This window comes from Phyllostomus discolor, chromosome 1 (assembly GCF_004126475.2).
Source record: "Phyllostomus discolor isolate MPI-MPIP mPhyDis1 chromosome 1, mPhyDis1.pri.v3, whole genome shotgun sequence".
In the NCBI taxonomy this organism is placed as follows: Eukaryota; Metazoa; Chordata; class Mammalia; order Chiroptera; family Phyllostomidae; genus Phyllostomus; species Phyllostomus discolor.
Window position 1 is genome coordinate 28,423,089 of NC_040903.2, and position 25,627 is coordinate 28,448,715.

Consider the following 25,627-nt stretch of genomic DNA (forward strand, 5'->3'; position numbering starts at 1 on the left):
TGCTCTTTTCTTTTTGGGGAACTCTTCTCAGATGTGGATATCCTCTACCCGCATCCCTTCCGCTACCATATTAATCCATAAATATTTTAATAAAAGCAGAATCGCACTGTTCTGAAATGATTTTTTTCTCACCCTCCCCCCACCACCACCCACACGTGCACACACATACACTGTGAACAGTTTGAAGGCAGCACTGGCTCCGCCAGTTTTCAGCTCCAACACTGTGACAGACACAGAGTGTGTACTTAGTCAGTCTTGTTGAAATGAACAAACACAACTCGTGCCTCCGAGTAGCTCGGATTGCAGTAAGAAGAAAGACATGTAAAGATTTGTATTATCCAGCGTGAAGAGTCATGAGAAATGTGTGAACGCCATGTGGCGGAGCACAGGGACAAGAAGGGCTGACTCCGCTTGCGGTAGCCTAGAGAAAGAGAAACATCAGAGAGGGTGAAATCGGAGTTTGGCCCTGAGTTCATGAAAGACCTCCAGCTGGCAAAGGAGGAGCAAAGCATAACAAAAACAGGGAAAAACATGTGTGAGGCCAGAGAGTTGTTAAAGATAATGGCAGGCTCAGAGAGCAGTGAGAAGTTCACTGCAGTCTTTAAAACATAAAAGCCTCGCAGAGAGTTAGCTGCACTGGCTCACAGCTACTGCCCTCTGTCTCACCCCCTCTCCTCAGTCATGCTGCTTGAAAATGTCGCCTCCACTCGTTCCCCATTTCCTCACCTCCCACACGCTCAGCCCGCTGCAATCTGGTTGCTTTTACCACGATCAGTAAATACCTCCTTGTTCTCCATCCAATGACACATTCGAATCTTTTTCTTGGCTTTACTACAATATGAGACACTTGTTCTCTTCCTACTTTTGCTATACCCTCCTGCATTGGCATTAAAACCACATTCTCCTGGTGTTGTGGGAAACCCTTGGGAAAATCCTCATCATGGGATCTGAGACCTTCTGTGTCTGCCAACAATCTAAATGCAGTGATGTCTCCTGGAAAGTGAATGGGGCTGACACCAATGGGTAAGAGTTATTATCTTTAATAAAGGCATAGAAGTTCAGGGTGCCCCTCCCAAGAAGACAGGTTCCACCCTGGCCACCTGGGAAAAGGACATGAAACATCTGCAATTTATATATATTTTAAGTAAAATACCACTTCATGGTCAGAAGCCATAGCTGTTTGGTATTTATGCAAAAATAATGAGAGGATGGTAGGGAATGCCTCTTTTCAGAATACGTGCTGTGAGTGGATGTTCTCAGTTCCCACAAGATGGAAAAGGATAGAGTCAAACTAGGTCAACTACCTTTATTTTCCCTCTGCTGTGGAACTGTTACCCCATTCCCTAGGAGAGGTTTCTGCTGTGGGTGGAACCTATGGGTTTGTTTCATTATCAAACAAAACATATCCTACCTTGGCTGAGGGCTGTAAGCGGGAAAGATATCTGACTATTGCACATTATCATTGCATCTGATAAGGAATAAAAGGCAGTGGACTCTGACGTTTGTTCAAATCCCCTTTTATTTTAACAGACATCCATGGTTGTTCCTTCTCAGTCTCCTAGGCAGTCTTTTTCAACCTTTTGTTGTCTAAAGTTTCTGTGAAAGCCAGATGACCATTTCATACTAACCTGTTTTTCCTGCACCAGTTTATGGATGTGCCTGTGGTCACGACTACCATCACATGGTTCTCCAAACCATCTGCATTCTATGCTCCCCTCCTGAGCCCCTGAGCCATGCCTGCTATCTAGACATCTCCTACTAAATTACTCACAGCAGTGCAGTATGTCTGCAACATAAATACTTGGTCCCAAACACCAAAACAAAAGCACAGAAAACTTTCCTTGTTCCATATCCCAGTGAACGGTGCCACCATTTGCCCAATCCCCCAAGACTTCATCCTATGCAAATAACTCGTTCTGTTAAAATATAGACTGTCATGTCCTACAAGTGGCAATTATGACCTCACAGATTTTAGAAGGAGTCTAGGAAATAAAGGTTTTAATAAATAACTCCTAGTGATTCCAGTGCAAGTGTCTATGAATATCATTTTGAAAAACATTTTTAAAACTATAGAAGGGTACTGAATAATAGTAGTTGAATGAGTGAATGTTCACTAAGTCTAATTACTATCCTTCCAAAATAGCAACAACCTTCCAATAATTAACTCCTGCATGACAGCTTTAAAGTGAGTAAACATCATGACTTTACTCTCGATGTATAGTATTTATCATATTTGTAGCAGGTTTCTTTAGCTACATTTGCAAATGAAAACTTCTGATAAAGGTTAACAGCTACATCCAGTGTCAATTTTTAACCCAATTATGGACATGTAATAACTCTCTAAACCTTCCTATAATGTTAATCACCAAAATGCATAATTTCCTAATAGCTTCAGGGAATCAGAGATACTGCAATGCACACTGTTTTCATAAGATGGAAAAGTATGAACCGATGAGATCAATATGATCAATAAATTACCAAGATCACCACTTAATAGCTTGCTTAATAGCTTAATGACAAACTCTGTTCAGAATTTGCCCCTCATGACTTCAAAGTCTCCATTGTTTAAGTTTGAACCTTAACACTTAGCATTGCAAGAGTTAGCCATTTGAGCTGCAGTTCTTAGCCTAGGTTTTGGTGGAAAAGTTGGTGGCTATACCACTTATGCCTTAAGAATACACACACAGAGAGAAAGTGTTTACTAATATGGGAAAAGTCATCCTTATACAAACCAAGGAGAAAAATTAAAGAGAAGTGAGTTATAAATTGCTAAAATGCACACTCCTACTACAGACTTTGTAAATTATCAGATACTAAGCACATTCCAAAGTTTAATTATTACCTTTTTAATCATAATTTTTAAATGTTAAAATAAAAGATTTTCAACTTATTTGTAGGCATTGTAATTACAACCTTTCATTATGATTTAGACCTGCAACTTTTTTCGGACAATCGCACTGGTTAATAACTCTGAAGTGCAGTTCTTGTGTGAGCGTGCATGTGTGTGCTTGTTCTTTTGGTTCTTAATTCTTTTTGCTACACTGGTTTTCCTCTCCGGCTAATGTCACAACAAATCTACTTCACTGACCTGAGCAGGAAGACTTAGGGGTTTAGGGCTTGCTGCTCTGCTTGCACACTACGTGGAAATGAGTGTATCTGCTAAGACGCCAAAAGTGAAATCAAATTTATTCTTTACTTTTTGCCATTAATTAATTGCTCCTGTAAGCCACTTATGGCTGATAATGATATGGATATACTTTCCCTCCACCTCATAATAAATTTCTTTCTAATTAAAGTGTCAGAGCCAAGTTTCATTTCTTAACCTGGCCATGTGTATTAATATAAATTCAAACTGTACCTCATTATCTTGCTTTCCAGCAAAAATAATATCAAGATGGAAAAATCACTCCATTTGATCATCAGAAAGACCAAATCATTCCTTTTCACAAAATATATACATGTTTTTAAATAAGTTCTGTCTTCAGTAAGATATTTACAATATGAGTAAGTGCGTACATTTGTACATGCCTGTGTTACATATTTATATAGATAACTCAGGTTTCACAGTCTCCAGCTTCATATTACTTCTCTAGATTTGGACAATCAACAAATAGCACCTGCTGAGTGATCAAACCATCTCTTGCTCTTACTCGAAATCCTCCCCATTTTACATATCATTATGTATATCGATTATCAGTGTATCGACTCTCCAACTTACAGCTGCAAATCGACCCTCCTATTCCTCCTTTGAGAGGGACTCTGTAAACCAGGGATAGCAAGCGTATTTTCCCCGTGGGCCACATCAGCCTCGTGGTTGCCTTCAAAAGGCCAAAATAATTTTAGGACTGTATAAAAATAACTACCCCTTAACTGTTAAGGAGTTGAAATTACATTCAGCCCTTTGAAGGCAACCACAAGGCTGATGTGGCCCCTGGTGAAAATGAGTTTGACATTCCTGCTGTAAACATTGCTCTTTAGCCAGCTGGTGCAATGTTAGGCTTTGTCAATGGAGGGGGCTGGAGGGACTTTCTGAGGTCATAGCAAGACAAGGGACTTTTCTTGCTGCTTTTCTTCATGGTTTGGGTGTATTGTCATTCCTTGGCATGGCTTCAAATAATTGGCATGCAGTGAGTTTTCAGTCACCAGGCAGGATATTCAGACAAATCAGCTCTGGCAAGTACCCCTAAATGTTTATCTTTTGTGTGCATGTGTGACAACGTTGAAGTTCTACTCTTTTCTCACATTTCAATTATACATTACAGTGTTATCAGCTAGAGTCACCGTGTTTTACATTATACTCTCAGACCTTACTATTTCGTAGCTATAGGGACAGGGAGAGGTGGGTATAGGATGTATCCCTACCCCCAGACCATAGCAATGACATTTCATGCACTGTTTCTATCAGTTTAATATTTTTATTCCACATATAAGTGCTACATGTGGAATTTGTTTTTCTCTGTTAATTTACTTAGCATAATGCCCTTAAGGTCAAACCATCTTGTAGCAAATGGCAGGATTTTGTTATTCTCAGAGCTGAATAATATTCCACTGCGGTCATATGTACCATGCTTCCTGTCTTGGCTGTCGTGAATAATGCTGCAGTGAACATGGGACTGCAGAGGGCTCTTTGAGAGCCTGTTTTCATTTTCTTTAGATATACACCCAGCAGTGGGATTGCTGGATCATACAGATCATATTTTAAATTTTCTATGGAACCTCCATAGTGTTTTCTACAGTGGCTGTACCACTTTACATCCCCACCAACAGTGCACAAGGGTTGATTTTCTCCACATCCTCACCAATGCTTTTAGCTCTTGCCTTGTTGGTGATACAAGTTATGAAAAGAAGTACCCATATTTTTCGACTATAAGGCGCATTTTTTACCACATTTTTTGCTTCAAAATTTCTTTCCTATTTTCCTCCCCTAAAACCTAGGTTCATCTTATGGTGCGGACCCCAGATACACCTAGGTTTTAGAGGAGGAAAATAGGGGGACAATTTTGGAAGCAAAAAATGTGGCAAAAAAAAGTGTGTCTCATACTCCGAAAAATATGGTAAAATATAAAGCACTAATCTGAACACCCAAGCCAGAATGGTGCACCACAGATACAAAAGAATTAATATCCAAAACTCTCCATATGATGGTTTAGCCTTAATAGGCATGGGACAGTCACATAATTCCATAACACTAAACGTACTTGTTTATTCTAAAAAATTTACCCCTTTCAATTTTGCATTATGTGAAGTAAAAATACTATTTCATAAAAAACTCACCATATCTGTATCTGAGACAGGGCCAAAACTCGTCACGTAGATGTTAGTGAAGACTTCGGTAATACTGTCTGATATAAGAAAAAGAGATTGAATATAGATATTATATAATGAGAGGCATAGGAGAAAGAAGGGGTCAAGTTCATGGCATGGTTAGAAACTGTGTGATACTTGAGAATACTGTTTTTTACTTGCTTTTTACTTCCAAAACCAAAAAGAAATTATATTATTCAATGATTCCATAGGTTCTCACAACCTTAAATGCAAAATGCCTACAAGCATTAGGATCCTCTTACTTAGCAACTATTTCTAACTAGAGTATTCTGTTGTAAGCATATTTCTCAAAATTAAGAGTTTCTTAAAATCTATCTTATCTGAACTAGTTTACAATACATTTCCCACCAGTACTGAAAATAAAATATAGTTAGTATGGTTACTGTTTGGTATAGTCCTGAATTTAATTCTTAAACTAAATATTTCAGATGGTGTTTCAGGATGGTAGAGATTTAGTTTGTAGATTGTAAATTAGTGTGTCTTCTCAATAAAGTACAAACAGATTGTTAATCATTACCAATAAATATAATTCATATTAATATAAAAAGATGTATTATTTAGTCACATAAAAATAAAAGAAAATAACACGCATTAATCACAATGGATTACTTCCAAACAAGCTTGCTTTTAAATGCATTTAAGAATGTCTAAAATGCCAAGACTTAGAATTCATCTTAATTGGATTAAATTAGATTCTATAGTTATGTAACTTAACTGTAACACAATTAACTGGATTGCTCTAATGATTTATTTTCTTTTCTACTGAATTTATTAGGGTGACACTGGTTAACAAAATTATACAAGTTTCAGGTGCACAGTTCCACAGCACATCTTCTGTACACTGCATTGCGACCACCCCAAACCAAGTCTCCTTCCAACACCATTTATCCCCCATACCCTCTTCCTCATCCCCCTGCCCACCTCTCCCTAGCAATCACCACACTGCTGTCCATGTCCATGACTTTTTTCTATGTTTTTTCTTTTTTACTCAATCCCTCCACCCCCTACCCAGCATCCCAACCCTATCCAAGACTGTCAACCTGTTCCTGATCTATGAGTTTATCTCTGTTTTGCTTGATAGTTCATAAGGCAAATGGTAAGGGTGAGGAGAAGCTCAAACGAAAGATTTAAAAAGAAAAACCCTTTAGCTTTGGCTGGATGACTTGGTTGGAGTGTCATCTTATACATTAAAAGGTTGCAGGTTTGATCCCTGGTCAGGGCACATATCTAGGCTGTGGTTTGATCCCTGTCGAGGCACACATCAGAGGCAGCCTGCAGACCCTCTTTCTCTAGAACCAATAGAAATATATCCTAGGGTACAGATTAAAAAAAATCCTTTAAATATACTTACAGAAAAACTGAGTCATTAATTTCTACCATCGTGAACCATCTTATTTGGTAACTGCCAAATTTTTAATTCTAGACAAATAGCATGAAATACTTTTAATATTATACTGGACATTAATTCATAACCAGGAAGGAGAAAGTAAATTAAGTTTGTGATATTGTATCCGCCGATGCAAAACTAAAACATAAAAATGGATTTGAAATAACAGAGTAGACTTATTCAAAAGACTTTACATGTAATAATCTGCATAAGAAACCTATGAGATCGATTTTCTCTTATCACTTCAGTGTGTGTGTACACTTAGGTATTGAGAAGTAAGGAGTTACACCCAATCGCCCACACTTGGAAGCCAAGCAATCTTGCTCTTGAGCCCTCAAGGTAATCCAAATTGTAACATCACAGTCAACAATCAACTTGAAATAAAAGTGTTTTCTCATTAACTACACATTTCTGTTCACCACAATACTCTGCCAAAACAGAGTGATAGCATTCTAAATAAATATAGTCATTCACTTTATTATTTGCATAAAGTTTTCTATTGCAAAAACAGTATGGAATTTTATTATAAAACTGATTTGAAATATTAATATCCTTATAAAGTTAAGGCCCAGCTGCCACCTGCTCCAAAGACCTGCACAGGGTCAGCTTCAGGGACACGCACCTCGCACCATGGCAGCGGGCCTTGTCCTCAAAAGTGCCCCAAGCTTGGTTTAATGTCCTGTTCTTGCTGTTTTAAAATTATTATTCATTTTTCTGAATAAGAGGTCCTGCATTGTAATCTTGGACCAGGCCTCACGAATTAGGCAGCCAGTCCTGGACCTAAATTACACATGGTGCTAGAAAGAAGTCAAGACAATGGGATCCAAGTTTGTTTGTTTTTTCCTTGTATTTGCACAAAATCTATCATGCTATCACCTTTACTTGATAAACAATATAATACAATTTTAGTAATTACAGAGAGTGATTTAAAATTCTTCAGGGCAGAGAAGCTAAAATGTTAAGGTCATCTTCATCCCAACATAAGCAAATGGAATTATCCTCCTTAGTCTGAAAGAGTAAAATTGAAAAAGAGAGATGACAAAAATGTGTGAATACATTCATGCTTAAGGCTATGAAAAACATTCACTATATGCCAAATGGAAATTAACGAGGAAGAGAGGGTATTGTCAGTGCCTAGTGACTGCAGGGAAATGCCAGCTACATATCCAAAAAGTGAAAAATACGAATAGCATCAAAGCTTTAAGAACAGCCCCTAAAGAGGCAGGAGATAGTTCTGAAAAGTTACCTTAAGAATTGATTTCATGCTTTATTGACTTCATAATCATAGCTAAAGAATATATGTATTGGAAGAAATATTCTTCTGCTATGAAAGTTCAGGAAAAGAAAAATTAGCAAGGCACACACTGACCACAAATACCCAATATGTACCTGAGACTGGGAGACTGAATCTTGGTATTGAGCCTTTGAGGATTTCCATTTAGATGGATGCCCAGAGTTGTAAACAATTAATAGACATCAGTGAAATATTTTAGTGTAATGACTAAAACTACTTGATACGTCTAACACAACTTCCCAGGGTTCTTCTGTATTTGAAGTGCAATCTTCTATTTGGATTTTTATAAGGGAAGGGGAAGGCAGGAGAGGTGGGCTAAGATTATATGAATAGACATAGGTAATTTTTGGATTTTGTGACACTGATTTGTCAAAGTCAGTCCCTAGTATCTTCTGGTTTTGTTTTCCCCGGCGGATGTAGGGCAGGGTCGAGCTGTGTCATTAATGCCTGTTACAGTTTTCTGACCCATGTGACAGATGTATGTCACAAGTAAACCAATAAATAACACTGACATTCTGGTGGCCATCCCAATCTCTGCATATTAGGTACCACCAGTTACTCCTTGAAATCTGGATCACTTCGTGGACCCACCAAGCGCTGTCCTGCCTCAGGCCTTTCACATTGGCTTTTACTTCTTTTTCAATCGTAGTTAATTACTGCTCTGCCTTTGTGTCTGATTCAAATGTTCTTTCCTCAGATCAGGGGTTCACTATTTCTCCCAAAGAATGCAAGTCTTCTTCTCCCATTTTCTCTCTCTGACACCAGTTTCCACCCCCATAGGGCATTTTAGAACTTGTCATTATTTTTATGCCTTAACATTTTTTTACTTGTTTTTTTTGTTTGTTGTTTTGTTTTGTTTTGCTTTCCTTTACTTTGTTCTTTGTTTGGTCTGTCTCTCCAAGTAGGATTTAAATTTGCTGGAGGACAGGACTGTGCCATTTCTCTTCTCTGTTCTATCACCCATGCTAGCACACCTGCCACATATTAGGTGCTTTATACGTGAATAAACAAATAATTTCTAATTATTGTGCATGCAGAATATATAACTTTTTCCAGTATATTCATCAACATAAAAAATGGCCGTGAATAGCTGCTGACAGTCATTCAGAAAGGCCCTGTCGTTTGTAAAGGCAGATGCCAGACTGCCCACCAACAGAGGGGGTTGAAAGCCTAGAGAACAGGTTCCCAGTGAAGAGACAGAGTCAAGCAAAGGGGGGAAATGTATTTATAGGGATCAATGTTGATGGAAACTGAAAATTAACTGCTGAACGGTTAGAGGTTTTTAACAGAAACATCCACCATTTGTCACTTCAAAGAAATTACTTATCAACTAAATTTTTGCCTTCAGAAATACCAGTGGCATAATATACAAAACTAAGGTCTTCTATAGAGATTTTCTTAAAAGGCAAAACACCATGGATTCACTAACAGACACTTTAAGAGAGATAAGAAATGCTTATGATAAACACAGAAGAATGCGTGCGATTGCCAGATTCAGGGGAGAAAGGAGAAGAGCCCGCTGAGAGGTACACGGAGCTTCTCATACACTTCTAACATTTTTCTTCTTCTCAAATTGACGTTAATCAAATTTTCAAAGTCTTAAGCCTCGATAAAACTGGTCATGGAATAAATCATATTATTCTCTATACTTTTCTGAATGTTTGAAATACTTCATAGAAAAAAGTAAATGATCCTGAAAGATATCCAAAGTGAATATATAAATAATTGAATAATTTCAAGAAAGGTTGAAGTTAATTCATAGGGATTGTTTTTCACTGGGTAATACAGTATCCAATAACAATCAAACTCATTTTTAAAGACCTTTAGCAAACGGTTAAGTCTGGCTCATGAGCACAGTTAGCATGTACAGATGTGGGGGGTGTTACTGTGTAAAGACAGAGGTTGCATTGAAAAAAAATCCTGAAAATGATGGTCTTTCTCTCCATATATAGCAGCACAGCATTCACCAAAAACCTTTGATATAGAGAAGGTTATTATATAGAAAAGTTATGTCACACTTATAACAGTGGGAAAACCAAATCAGAGGAGACTGAAAAATTTGTATCCAGTTTGAAAGATGTTGCAATAGTTACTACAAAAGAAAAAAATGACAATGCAAATACAAAAGTGTCAAAATCAAGGGGGTAGATTTTTTTTCTATGATGGTATTATTAAAAGATGCTGAAATGGACCCCTTTGTTTGACTATCAGAAAATCTTCAGAGCCTAGAAATGAGCAGTTGCATGAAACAAGTGAAAGAAGACTAGTAAGCAAATGGATGGTGAATACATGAAAAGAACAAGTGGAAAATAGTTTCTTTACAATGGTTGTCAAAAAGTATTTAGATGAAGTCATAAATAGTTGAACTTGTACTGGGTAATATAATACACCAGCAATCAAACCTTCAAGCAAAAATTTCTAACATTTGGCAAGAATAAAACCATGTCTTTATGTACAGCATTTTGTGAATGATTGGCATGCATTGGAAATTGTGCAATAATGCTTGTTGTTCCTAGTGCTTCTTCATGAGTGGGAAAATTTTTCAACACTACTGGACACAGCATTGGGCTTTCTGTTATCTTTTTAATGAGGTGCACCTTGCGTGTTGTGAGTTGCGACCTTCACGTCTCTCCCTGGCTCCAATATGATCCTTTACTTACAATGTTTAAGATTTGCCATCTATGCCTTCAATACGGCAAACACAAGCCATGCATGGCTCTCTAAATTTAAATGTTAAATAATTAAAATCAAACAAAGTTAAAAATTTAGTTTCTCAGCCACATTAGCCACATTTTATCCATGTATGACTTTGGCTACCATATTAGGTAGCGATGTCGAACATTTTCATGATCACAGAAAGTTCTGTAAGGTAATACTAGTCTATCTTCCCACTAGAAGTTAAGCTCCATGAACACATGGGTTTGTATTTGTTCAGAAAAATAAAACCCCGACACAGAACAGCCCCTGACATCATGTATATTCACTTATTTTATTGAATAAATGAATTCTCATTCTTGTTCGCAGAGTCACTGAAAGTAGACATGCTCTCTGTTATCACAATAGAAATTGGCAGAGACTAGTAAAGAGAAATATCAGGAGAAAAGCAAATAAATATACAGTCACAGAAATGACACATTCTATGAAATCATATACCAAGGGAATATTCCTTCCCCTGGAAATACTTTCTCCATTTAATCTCCGAAGCACCACAATCTCTTGATTTTATTCTACTCTCACTGGTCGCTTCCTCCCTGACTCCTTCACTGCTGTGCCCCCAACTCTTAACACTGGAATGTCCCAACATTCATTGTTTGGTTCTCTTTACTCAGTTCTTGATCGTTTGTTTCATGTAGTCACAGGTTTTTGAATTTCCATTTACAATTCAGAGCTTTCTTCTAAAATCTGGACAGCCATATCTGGCTGTCTAGTTGATGTCTTCACTTGTCTATCTATTAATTTCCTCACCCTCATCATGTCCCAAATAAAATCTATATTCCTTTCCAGAATCAGCTGCACTCACCACCCTCCCTAGCATTTTTGTTGTTGTTCTAACCCTCTAAGCTACAGATCTTGGCTTCATTCAACACCTCTCTCTTCTAAACAGTAAGCCTGGCTGAGTCTCAAAGATATCTATAATCCAACCACTTTTTGCCTCCTTTGAAAGCTGTTTTTCCCACTCTTACAGTTACCTTCATCTCTCTGTATGAAAACTGCTTCTACTCATTTACCCGTACAGTCTCTTATTTGATTTTTTATATACGCTGTCTTGAGATATAATTTACATAATATAAAGCATATACTTTATAAGTGTCAATTAAGTGGAGTTTTTAGTACAGAATTATACAACATTACTGTTCTCTAACCGGAGAAAGATTTTTACCGTCAGAAAGAAACCCTTGCACGCATTAGCAGTTATTCCCTGTCCTCTCTCCTTCCAGGCCTGGCAACTCTAATTCAGTTTCTATTTCTATGGATTTGCCTATTCTAGATATTTCATATAAATAGAATTCTTTCTAGGCCTAGTTTATAGAGAAGGGTTGTATTTTTTTTAAAACCGTGAGTGGCTGTTGGATCCTGTCAAATACTCTGTATGCATGTATGCAGAAAATCATGAAGTATTTGCCCTTTATTCTAGTATCATGGCACATTACATCAATTTATCATTATGTGTTAAAGTAACCTTCCATGCCTGTGATAATTGCACTTGGTTTTGGTCCATAACTTTGTATATGTTGCTGGATTTGATTTGCTAGTATTCTGTGGAGCATTTGAGCGTCTGTATTTATAAGGGATATTGGTCTGCAGTTTTCTTAAAATGTCTTTGCCTCATTTTAGTATCAGTGTGGTACTGGACTAATAGAATGAGCTGAGACATGTTCTCTTTTCTTCTATTTTTAGGACGTTATGTGAAGGCTTGGTGCTAATTCTCCTTTAAATGTTAGACAAAATTCATCAGTGAAGCCATATGGACCTGGAATTTGCTCTGTGGGAAGTTGTTTTGTTACTAATTCAATCTCTTTCCTTGTACAAGTCTATTTAGGTTTGCAATTTCTTTTTGAGCTAGTTTTAGTATTTTTCATTTTCCTAGGAATGCGTCCATTTCATCTAGGATATTTAATTTGTTGCCGTACAAATGCAACACAAATGTATTCCCTTACAGAATTCCCGTAGTGTTTCTCTTACAGATTCTCTGCCTCAGGGCTTTCTCTGGCCATTTGGGGAAGGCCAGAGTACAGAGAAGTAAGTTCTCATGAGAAAAACCATCAACCAGTGACTGATGGGAGTCGGAGAAAAGAGAACTCAGATTTCTCTCCCCTTTATAAGAAAAAACCCTAAGCCATGTGCCACACCATTTCCCAGAGATCTTCAGTGGAATTAAACATCAGGGGCCCTCGCCAGTAATCTGCTCATTAGGGTCCCTCCCCTTCCCTGTGTGACTTTCCTGCCCCCTGTGTGAGTGACTCTTGATAGCACTTCCAACATAATCCGTACCTTAGAGTCTCCTGTGAGGGAAAACAAGCACAAGTGTAAATATCATTCACGTACCCTAAGGGGAAAATTGATCAGAGTTAAATAGTTAAACACATGCATTCACGGTAGCTAACCACACAAACTTATTAGCTATACTATCTTTACTCCTGTTACGTAGATATTAACAATAGTGTTAATGAGGACATACACTTACAGTACAAAGAGTAACATCAAAGATAACACCCCTTCAAGGAGTTTGGGACACTAATAATTTTGCACATCATGTATCATAAATATGATGTCATACACATATTTTAAGATGAGTTCATCATTTCTGTGTTTTTAATACTTTTTTGCTGATGTTCAAATACAGTTGTCTTCATTTCCCTACCACCGCTTTCCCCTGCCCCACCCATGCCCACCTCCCACCCTCAATCCCACCCCCCTTGGCTCCATCCATGGGTCCCTCATTGATGTTCATTTATATCCCTTTCCCTTCTTTCCCATGTTATTTCCCTCTCCCTCCCTTCTGGTGACTGTGTTTTGCTTTACTGGGCACAGCAACAACAGGCAGTTTGCTTCCTGGGATGATCCGCATATACTGATATGTCCCATTGGTTATTAATCAATTCCACTAAAGTCAAAAAATACTTATTATGTGACTTTTGTGTATATGACACTTTGTGTTCCCTGCTAAAAGTTGACAACTTTGAATTTGATAATATATTTGCCACCATTCCTCCACATAGGAATCGCGGCCCCTTATGGAATATCTTCCATCAGACACTTCAACACATTGTCCATGAAAACAGGAAGAGTTAAGAACAATAATAAAACCATAAAGTATAATGTATTGATATGATCATTTTTCCTTGTATATATATTCTAAATTTTGGTCTTTGATTTCAAACTGTGAAATATCAACATATACTGAATATATGAAAATTTCTCTCAGCATAATATTCCTGGTGCTTTTTAATATTTCTATCTTCATATATTGTTTGTTCTTGTAGTTTCCTTTGTTGAACTTTGATTTTTTTCCCTACTAATAAAAATACATTGATTTAAAAAGTACAGTGCATTTGGAAATCCTGAACAAGAATCAATATACCTGCATGCTAGGGACAGATAGAGAAAGTCTTAAAGGAGAAACTGCATATGCCCCTCATGGCAGCCACTGTTATGGGTTATGAACAAATTCGACTTTGAAATCATTTCAGGGTTTATCTTCAGGGTCTATTGATCCCCAACAGGTTTTGGACGGTTCTGGGCCCTAGAACCATCAGTGGGTTGAAGATTTGAGGTGCCTTCTCTTTCTTTGAAATGTGCTCCTTCGCTGCCTGAGGACCCAGCTTACTGCTGAGGACACGACCTCTCCCCAGAACACCAGTAAAGGGAATCAACGTGGGACGGGAAGAGGAGGCTGAGTGCACATCGAGTCCCATCGGTTTAGTGGGACCATCTAGTCCAATTAACAAATTGCTACTAAGGGCTGACTAAGTACAGTCCAGAGACACTCCCAGGCTGACAGACAAGGGAGAAAATGTTTCCAAAGGGAAGCTGTAGGTGGTACCAGGAGCAATTTATGTTCCTCAAGGTAATGTCTCATCAAGCAATTGCTGCATTTTCAGTCTGGGACTCTGACAAAGGAAAGAGTAAAGATGTTCTCAGCTGTGTTCTCTGGTGAGGAGATTCTAATGACCCACCCCCATTTCAGGTTGTCAAAGATGGCCTCCAGATCACACGGGATACGTTAGGACACGAAGAGTGCAAAGTTCAGCCTGGCCACAGGCTGTTACAGACCTAGGACTCCTGGGTTCATAAGTAACTTGGAGTGTGCTAGTCACCAGCTGGAAATCCTGTGCTGTTCTCCAAGTACTAATAAAAACTGACCTCACAACTAAGTCGTAAGAATTTAAAGATAAAAACTATGCTAATGTAAATTTACATTTTATTCCCAAAATACATTTTAATAAGAAAATATTCTTATACCCAATACAGAATAGAAATAAACATTTATATTTTAAAGATAAGTTATTTTACAAATCAATATAATTGAAGATTCTTAACACTAAGATTATAATTCCTTTATATAGTACTAACATCAAGGGATGAAAAATCTAACTGCATTTATTACAGATATAAGTGAGCATGCTAACTGACTTTTTCTTTTATGAACTTTTCACCATCCCCACAGAAATATGCTGCTGAAAACAGTATTTCTGCCTACTTTGCAAAATAATTTTTCTGTTTCTTTACTATTTTGTAGAAGAAAATTATTTAAATATAATCAAAATATTAACATCGTATATGCAAACCAAACAATTTCAAAAGCTCATCTAAGCCTTGGTTTCAATCATTTCAAATTTCTAGTCTTGCCTTCTCCATTTCTAGTCTTGATGAAAGACACCATTATCTTTTCAGCTGTCAAAATTTTACACTCAATCTGAACTTCTTACTCATATTCCGCACTCTAATTTTTCACAGGGTTGTGTTGATTGTATTTCCTACATATTTCTTGAATTTCTCTTTCCACCCCACCCTCAATGGCAATGGCCTTTAGCGTGGCTTCCCTTTGTCCCGCCTCTAGTTTTGTCAATTCCTATCTACCCTCCTTAATACTGCTGAAGTGTTCCCTCCTGACTGTAGTGTGATGTCTTTCCTCCCAGCAAAATTTGTCTCAATGACACTCCTTTGCCTATAGATCAAGTTCAAAGGTCATAGTATGACATAAAAGACCCTTCATGGTCATCTTTGTCTCTGTTCCTTTCCCAGTGTCGTTCTGCACTGTGCACCTTAGTCACGCCACACTCCACCCCTCCTTCTCCTTCACCCTCTCTGGCTGTGCAGTCACCCTTTCCTCTACAGAAGATGTCTTCTAGTTTAACCCTGGTTCTTAAGAAAATTAACCTCAAATAACAATTTCTCTGTGAGTTTGCCCTTACAATCCCTGGGGTATTAAATTAGTCTTTCTGTTGGGTCCAGGAATGTTTACTTCTTCAGATAAAATAATCAATCACATTGTAACTTCCCAGGCATAAGAAATCCTGAAACAATTGTGTGTCTCCCGTTCCATTCACCACACACCAAGCAGTCCCTAGCAATCTGCTCTGTGTGAGTAACTTGGAATGCCATAAATAATTATAGAATGATACAAAGCAACATCCTAAAAATCATCTTATTATTCATTTTCTGTCATGTAGCTTATATTTTCTTCTTCTTGTTTTCAGTTCTCACGTTTTTAACTTTTCTTTATTGTTGTTCAAGTACAGCTATCTTCATTCCCCCCCATCACTCCCCTCCACCCCAGCCATCCCCACTTCCCTTGATATTTTCTTTAGAAATGTGGCTTTTAAGTAGGGAATTCATTTGGATCTTTTTTCTTTGATTCTAAAAGGATAGCAGATTCTGATAAAGGATAAGGCCACAACAATCCTCTCACACTTGGATATGAAATAAATCAAAGTATTTACCTTTACACCTATGAGTAATCTCAACCAAATTGGGGAAATTGTGATGATGATAAATTACTGAATTAACTTAATCATATACGGAAACTTTTTAAAGGCAAGATTAGATTTTCATGCTAAGAACATAAGATTATCTGATTTTATTTCACCTGGTTTTAGCTCCCACATTCAACAATCCAACATTTTTTATCAACAGTACTCCAAGATTAAAGACATGCAGAACTTTGTTGGCAATATTACAAACCCTTGCTACTTTTCCCTGAATCTCCTGGATCATTCTCAAAAAGAAACTCTCTACTTATGATATGGAGCTTATTAATATTCTAATATGATGGTAGCATCACTTTCCTCCTAAAAATAAATTTAGCTTAAAGTATAAAAGGAAAAAAGAACTCCCCTGAAATAATTCACTTTATCATCCATCACTGGATGCTGTTTCCCGAGAGTATGTGTATTGAAGAATGTTATGATTACTCTACACATAACATGCCACTAGGAAATTTTAGAAACCGGTGTAGCAACCTTTAAGGACTTACCCTATCTGTTGAATTCCCATTATATGATCATAAAAGGAACTTACAACCTATTAAGCTTATATCCCATGCCTCTAGTAAGTTAAACTTTCATATATATGATCTAAATTTATTTTCATGATCACTTTATGAACTGTGTAGAATTATATTCACTTTTTCTCATCCACCTTCAGCAACTAATAAAACAGAGTTGCACCAAAATATTTTTCTCTGACTTAAAAACTCATGCTCATCTCTATTCCAATAATAAAATGCCATTCAAAAACACAAACAATGCAACAGGTTTTTCAGTTAGTTTAAGACTGTTTGGAATCGTGAGTAGTGCCAGTGTAATCGAGCCATTTGGGTTTATTACACACATGTCATATGTCAGCTACAAGTTACTTGGAGTGGTATACTTGGAGTGGTATACTTGGAGTGGTATACTTGGAGTGGTATAATAATATGTAGTAATACTAAAGAAACCTGCATTCCAGTTCAATAGTCGCAGCTAATTTTGCAGAACATAAGATCATTCCAACTTTAGGATAAAGTGTATATGTTTGTGCATGTGACATACACACACACATATGTATATACAGTATATAGTAAGTACATGATAATAAATAAACACACATGTATTTAGGTGTTTATATATATACATATAAATGAATATGTGTATATTTGTGTGTATGTATACACATACCAGTGTACAAATTTTGGTGTTGAACGGCCCTATATTTAAACCAAAAGACATAATATTCCAACTGAAATGTGGAACTTTGAAAGAGGGCTATGTGTAGAGTGACACTGAGAAATGGGTAAATTTTATTTCTTTCCTCCTTTCTTCCTTCCTCTTTTTCCTCTTTCAAAACAAAAACATATTGAGTAAGTGTTATACTAAGTAATACACTTAGATAAACAACAAAGAACATAATATCTAACCATGACGTCTCAGAGGAAGAAAAACAAGCCAATATATTATTGTCCATGAAGTGTGCATAAATGACAAAAATAATTAAAAAGTGCTAAGTTATGCTGTGAGGAGGCGAGTGGCGGGTGGTGGTAGGAGAGAGCTGGCACTGAGCTCAAGCGTGGGGGGTGGGGCGCCAGAAAAAGGCTGACCAAGCCATCCTTTGATCTGTAATGTGTGCTTCTTTTTATTTATTTTTCATCTTCCCTCAGAACCTTCCCCTTCTATCACTTTAACTCGATTTGTTCCAAAGCCTCATAGTTGCAACCTAAAAACAAATTATAGCTCTTCACTTTAATGAATAGTGATACTTATGACAGGCCCTTTTGAAGTAATTTTAAGAGAACTACATTATTACTTAGGAGGAAATTCTAAGGAAGTAGATTATAGTATCAGGCTTGGACCACAAAGTGAATTCAGGAAATTGGTAGTAGGAAAAACTTTAACAGAGATGTTTCATTCAACACAAGAGTGAGATAAAGGAATAAAAAAGGTAACTATGAAATTAAAATGATGGAAGAATCTCTGGTGGTTTTTCAAAATTGTTTTGGATGCCACACTTAGATCTGGTCAGAAAATGATCATTTCAATTTAATGCAGATTCTCAAACTCAGCATTCTTATGATTCACATTGTTTTACTTTGTTCTAAATGTGTCCCTGAATCCTAATTATGCCTTTATATATTTCAAAACAATAATTTTATTTTAGAAAAAAAATGTACTCAGGAAAAAGATACAAGAATTTTTACAATTAAAATCTAAAACAGAATATTTGAAAAGATATGTGTATAGGTAATAACATTCAAGATTTACACATAAAAAACTGACCTTTCAAGGACAGTGATTACTAGCCATATTTGAAATAAGAAATTGGATTTGCTACTTCTCAGTCTATAGCAAACTTATAATTTCTCAGCTCTGATCGTATTTCTGACAGAGAATATTTTAATAAACATTCAAGTTGTTTTCTTCCTTTTTGATTTGCATTTAAATGTTATCCTGTTTCTTCTTTGCTCTGATATACTTTTATAAACAGTTGATTTTGCCCCTGTCCTAAATTCAGTTTCCAGCAGTTCTTCCTATAGAAGTGTTTTATGTAAACCTGTAAGTTGATACATTTGGGGTTTTATCAGAAAATGATTCCCACTTGTGCACCCTGACTTGTTCCTGACATTCCCAGTAATCTTTGAAAGTGCTGGTTGAGCTCTCCAGGCAGCTTTAAAAGGCAGCTGTGGGCACCTCAGCTAATATGTCAGAGATTCACCCCACGTTTGCCTCCACTCGGCTCAGACATGGGACTCTGAGCCTTCTCCGGAAGGGCAGAGAACCACTGATAAATGAGACATTGCACCTCGTGCCATAAAAACGCACCAGTTTAAAGTCATAGGGACAACTATAGCAAAATCAGGGTGTTTCATTTGTGCCCTGATACTCATCACCCACAGCTCTGCTGTGTGGAACACGCACAAGTACTTTCTGAGCTCTATTTACAACTGTTAGGGCTTCACCTTTTGCTTTTATATGTGACTCACTAATTACAATGAAAAAAAATAGACACAGTAAGTAAGCTTCATAATTTTTTTTGGTTCTCCCAGAAATATTTGCTTCTCCTCTCAGTGTGAAAGTTTTCATGTATATCATCCGTAAATGTTCACAATGATATAAATCCAATACAGAAACGAATCACCTCACTTCCAGAAAGTACTGTGGCAATTCTCTGTAATCCCTAAGAATGCATCACCACGTAAAGAGCAGAGCTGAGATCCCCACGGAGGAGAAATTTCAGGCCAACTTTTCAGGACTTCTTTACCCAGGTAATTTCATCCATTGCCATTTCTGCTGACCGCACAATGTTTGTCTCTACATGGCCAGAGAACAGGGAAGCCAGATCACTACAAAAGCTCTTAACAAGGGAGACCATTTTCTGCAATCAAGAAGGTGTAGCCACCCATATTGATTTTGAGAATGGCTGAAGCAAAGTGCCTGGATCATTTGATGGAGGATAAATAGGAAGTGCTGGACCTCGATCAAGCAGTAGAGTAATATCAATATCTTTATCTATCTATCTACCTACCTACCTATATACGTGTGTGTGTGTGTGTGTGTGTGTGTGTATACATATATATATATATATTTGTTTGTTTGGGTAGCCCTTATTATCTTTAGATGCCTTACTGCTTTCTATGAGCAGTAGAACTGTCCCCATACCTACAAAGATTCAAAACTTATTTATTCAGAATCAACTTTGTGCATATCATTTTCTTAGTGCTGTAGAAGACACAAAAAAGTACAAGTGAGTCCCCTATTCTTTTTTAAATGTATAAGACAAGAAGATGAAAATCATTACATTTGTTATAAGCCTTGCTGATTCTTAAGCCAAAACCTTGTAATTATCCTTGACTTTCCTCTTTCACATCCTCATCCATTCCAACAGAAAATCTGTTGGCTCCAGCATTAAAATATACCTCAAATCAAGCTGTAAAGATCTCTACCTCTTCTTCCCTCGTCCAAGCTGTCACATAAATAACTGGTCTCTCGGCCTCCATCTTTGCCCTTGGAGAGTCTACTATCATCACAGCACAAAGAGTGAGTATCATAAAACATAAGAAAATGGAATCCTGCCATGCCTGTGCTCAGACCTCTAAAACAATTCCCCGTTTCAGTGAGAATGAAAGCCAGAGCTCATAGAGTGGCCGACAATGCCCGAAGGGATGTGAGCTCTTCCCACCGTTACATATCCAATGCCATCCCTACTGATTTCTCCCTCTGTGGTCCTGGCCTCTTTGACCTAGGCACACTCTCACCTGACAGCCTCTGAATTGGCTGCACCCTTCCCCAACCTAGATGCTCTTTTCCCGACATCCATGTAGGTAACTCCTTCATTCTTCTTTGAATCCTCATGGAAGTGCCACCATCTCAATGAGGCTAATATCGATGACTCTATATTAATTGGAAAATGCTAATCTTCCTCTCAGTTTCCCCACTACATATTTCTCCTCTCTACTTTTATTTTTGTTTAATGCTTTTACAGTATTTACTAGTTACTACCACACTGTATAATGTATTTATTTACTGAGTTTATTTATTTATGCTTCATTCACGAAGATGTAAACTTAGGAGAAGATATCTGTTTTGTTCACTGATGTATTCCAATGGATTAGAAAAATTGTTGACACATACTTGGCATTCAGTAAGTACTTTTTAAATAAATGAGTAAGCTTAAGAAAGAATAAAAAAATAGTTGAGTGCATAGTACATGCCAGTGCTTTGCTAAGTACTCTGCATATGTGACCTTAGCTCCCCTCATAGAACACTGAGAGCTAGGTGTTACTCCTCCTTTTGGCAGATGCAGAAATTGACACTTAAGAAAGTCTGTTACTTGCACAAGGTTACACAGCAGGTAAGTGGCAGAGCCCAGATTGAAACTCATGTCCAACTCCGAGACTTGGGCTGTTGGCCACTGTGACATGTTGAAAGCAATGACCTCCACCAAGTTTCACTACAGGCTTCTGCATAGTCATAAATTCTACAGTTCGAAGGAAACAATTTAATCCCTGTGAACTAGGAAGCAAAAGGTAATTATCAAGATACACATGATTCCGGAGACTAGTCATAATTTAGAAAATTTTTTCAGAACAAGAAACTGGTTCATATTCCTACAGAAAAAGGTGAAAAAAAAAACCCCACAAAGAACATGGGTAAATTTTAATTTGTTATCCTTTTAATTAATTTAAACATTTTCTCAGTTCTCCCCAGGGGATTACTCCTAAATTTCTCTAATGTTTGACATCAGTTCTCGAATCTTTGATTCATGTAAGACCCAAACCATGTGGTAAATTCAGTATTTTAAAATCAGCAAGGTGATTAAACAATCATTCAAACTACTAGTTTCGGCTCATGTAAACCAACCCACCAGCTGATCCTCAGCTGCTCTCAGTGGTTCCTCTTGAGTTCAGCTCTGGTCTCAAGAATGAAGTCACTTGTCCCCACCTTGACAAAACAAGGGAATCTTTTAACTTCTCTCACTCGGGGGCGGGGGGCAGGGTATACACTTGGGCACATTACTTTATTTCAAATTTCAACTTGTCATCCACTTTTGCCCTACCTATGTCCGAACTTAGATTTTAAAATCCCTTGGGAGGAAGAGAGACCTAGATATAATTATACACACTAACTCACTTTATACATACCTTACAGGCAGCCGTGAACTGAATAGACTTTTAATATGTACATCCCGATAAAAATATCTGTCTACTCCTTCCCTTCCAAGACACCCTCCACCCACACCAACACTTCACTTTCTTTCTCATTTGTCTGGTGAGTCATATCAGTACTGGCAATTTATATTAAAGGCCTCAATCCCAATTTTTTTTTGCTATTTTTGTCACTATTTTCTTAACCTAAATCATCCTTATAACTGCAATCGCTCACTTCTTGAGTATACACATGGAAGAATGTATAAAGCCATCAACAGACTCCTGGCATTTCAATGCACTAAACAATATTTTTTAGGATTAAACATCTATCATGCTTTAAAAGCATCCAACAAATTGTCTCTCTAAATGGTGCCTTAAACAGCAGTTGTCCCTTCCTTTGTAAGCACAGTGAAGAGATAATATATCCTTTGGGGTCAGGCTGTGTTCAATTTTCCCCCCAGTAGACTCTTTAACTGCAAATAACTTTTCGTAAATGGGTTCTCAAATTTCTTTTTAAATCAAAATTATTATTAAATTAAAGAAAACAAGAGAAGAATTTTTACATGTACCAAGTATTTACTTAAGCAATTCTTGCAGGGTAGCTTATTTAATATGTAGGATTCCTGATTCTCCCATTGCCAAAGATCCCCCCTGGGCACAAGAGCACTCATATAATTCAGATGTATGGTAGATTCAGCACTACTGGAAGAAAATATATTAGAGTCTAATAGGCTATGAGTTTCATGCCTTGTGTTCATTTATTTATAATTTTCTGCATTACTTTAAAATACGACTAGGTCCATTAGTATGACAGTTCAATAGTAAAACTCTTTCCGGCTCTAAATGCGTACTTCATCACCTTATTAGACTGTGTAGAACTAACTGTGGTAACAACAGTGTTTTTACATTTCTATCCATTAGTTTCATAATGGCACTGATGCATTGCGCACTTCAAGAGTCATGAGCACTGGTCTCCATCTTCACTGAGCCTGCTGAAGTGTGAGCTTTCGTGCTTCACGGAAGGTGCCAGCGTCCTATCCCTGTGAATTGTTATTTGGATGATGGTACTCAATGCTCCTGCCGTAGCAATCCTCATGAAGGAACACCACGTCCTCCCACATTCACCTTTTAAACTTCTAAAATCAATTTTTTTCAACCTCTGCTCTACTACTGTGCTCCTCAGAAAACTTTAATAATGCTGGAGTTTTCTGAAAATCAAAAGTAACTTTCTTCTGCTCTGCTTATACTCTCTTACCCAAGGCCCCTAATTTCATCCTCCCAGCCAGCCCCTCATTATGGATTTGCCAAGCCCATCTACTTTTCGATTTTCTGACTTTCTGGATATCTCCCATTCAAGAACCTGTTTTCTGCAGCCTCTTCACGTCCACATCCAGGCAGATCACTTATCTGCAATTATCTAGAGGGTATGGCAAACTCACTGAGCAGAGAGCAGCCACTGTTTTTCAGCTTCTCAAATTTATCGTATCTAACAGCTCCTTTCTTTGATGTTTATCAAGCAATTACAGGGCATGTGGCAACAGTATCAGAATAAGTATGCCTTTGAGGAATCTGGAGTCTGCATATCAAAATTACTTCTGAGAATCACACGAACCCTGGATCTGCGGAGGTTGTCGCAGGACAATCAAGAAGAAATCTAATAGCTTCATAATTAGCATATTCTATTTTCCCAGGAAGGAACAAGAAACCAGACATAATGGCCACCCTGTGGAGGTCTGACCTACTATTGGGGGAACCCTTATTCCCATTCCTTGCATTGTCATGTACCTTTCCCTCTTTAGAAGGAACAACATTGAAATAACACTTCCAGCCCCATTCTCTGCTCACTCATACTTCCCCTGAGAAAGAAGTAACTTTTGCGAAATAAAATTGAAAGAATAAATTGAACATGCTCAATGCTGCCACTTTCTTTGATATAGAGTCTACATGCCCCCAGAAGAGCTGTGTCTTCTTTTCCTGCTTCCTGTGATAGTCACACACGGCAGCCTAGGCCTGGTACCTAGAGACAGATCTGAGAGTGTCCATTTCTGGCCACATTATCGGGGTTCTACACACATAAAGAGTGACCCGCAGTATGTGTGTTCATCTGCAAGCCCAAATAGACCCTGGGGTGAAGAATTATGGGGCCTGACAATAACCAAGCATCTGAGTCACATTATCCATGTCAGTGATAAAACTGATATTCGGAGTCCCATATGCATGCTTGCTACGTCTAGATTTTGTCTGAGTAGGGATTTAGGAGGGAAATAAAGGGGTCTCATTACTGGTTTCATAGACCCTCAACAGCTAGAGAGAAACAATTATGCATGCTTTTCACCCAAAATGGTAGGTTTTCACTTGATTGGAACGTATGGAGCTTAAAGATCGTGATTTGAACCTGAATTCTTTCACTATCTGTATAACATCATGCAAGTTATTTAACCTATTAATGCCTCAGTTTCCTCAATTATGCGCTCAACTAATATTTCATGGGCACATATTGTACGCCAAACACTGTTTGAGGGTCTGAGGACACACAATAAACAAACTGACTAAAAACGTCTGCCTGACTGAACCTTTCATTCTGTAAAATTGAAATATGAGGTCAGTATGAGGATTCAGTGGGTGAGTATACAGGATGCACTCACAGGGGTGCCTGGGGCATGGTAAGCGCTCCATAACTGATGATGATAGATAATGGCCTCCGCTTCATTGAGAAAAGCAATGCCAACTCTAATGGAATGATTCTTGCTATTAAAACAGTTCTCTCACTGTGATTGTCTCTGAGCTTTCAGATGTCCCATGATGCAATGATGGTTCTCAGGTGAAATATTTTATAACTTCTGATTTCTATACCCCACTCTCAAGCCCCACACTCAGCTCCTTAGAGGATAGTGTTATTTAAATGTTACACTGTGCCAGGAGGAATTACTTTCTGACTTTGAAAATAAAGAGCTTTCAGCCCTAGTTGGTGTGGCTCAGTGGACTGAGTGCTGGACTATGAAGCAAAGGGTCACTGATTCAATTCCCCGTCAGGGCACATGCCTGGGTTACAGGCCAGGTGCCCAGTAGAGGACGTGTGAGAAGCAACCACACACTGATGTTTCTCTCCCTCTCTTTCTCCCTCCCTTCCTCTCTCTCTAAAACAAAAAGCAAATAAAAAATAAAATGTTAAAAAAAGAGAAAATACAGAGCTTTCAATTTGTGTGTATGTTTCATGTTGCAAGATTTAGGTAAAACATGTTCTGTATATAGTACTTTTAATTAAATGCTGATAAGGCAATATTAAAAAAATTACCTCATAATCTTCTTAGTGACAATAAGACACTGCTAAATAAATATAGCTATGAAGTCAATGATGATGGTGCCAAACAAAATCAACATTTCGTTAGGAATATTCTAATCATCACTAAAGTTTTTGGCTAGTTAAGAATCCCAGCCTCACCTGTTTGCTGGGTTGGTTCTAGCATAGAAATGGCTACACTCGCACACTCCTGCCCTG

At 37.7% G+C, this 25,627-nt stretch overlaps 1 protein-coding gene across 4 annotated transcripts in view; it reads right to left on the bottom strand.

The window, feature by feature from the left end:
- The window catches only part of GABRA2 (gamma-aminobutyric acid type A receptor subunit alpha2), a 108,370-nt gene that overhangs the window by 57,318 nt on the left and 25,425 nt on the right, over window positions 1-25,627 (bottom strand). For all 4 annotated transcript variants that reach the window (XM_028508004.2, XM_028508003.2, XM_036020122.1 and 1 more), the window contains exon 4: window positions 5,275-5,342. In XM_028508004.2, the coding sequence (XP_028363805.1) occupies window positions 5,275-5,342 (68 nt within the window). The remainder of the gene's footprint in view (window positions 1-5,274; window positions 5,343-25,627) is intronic.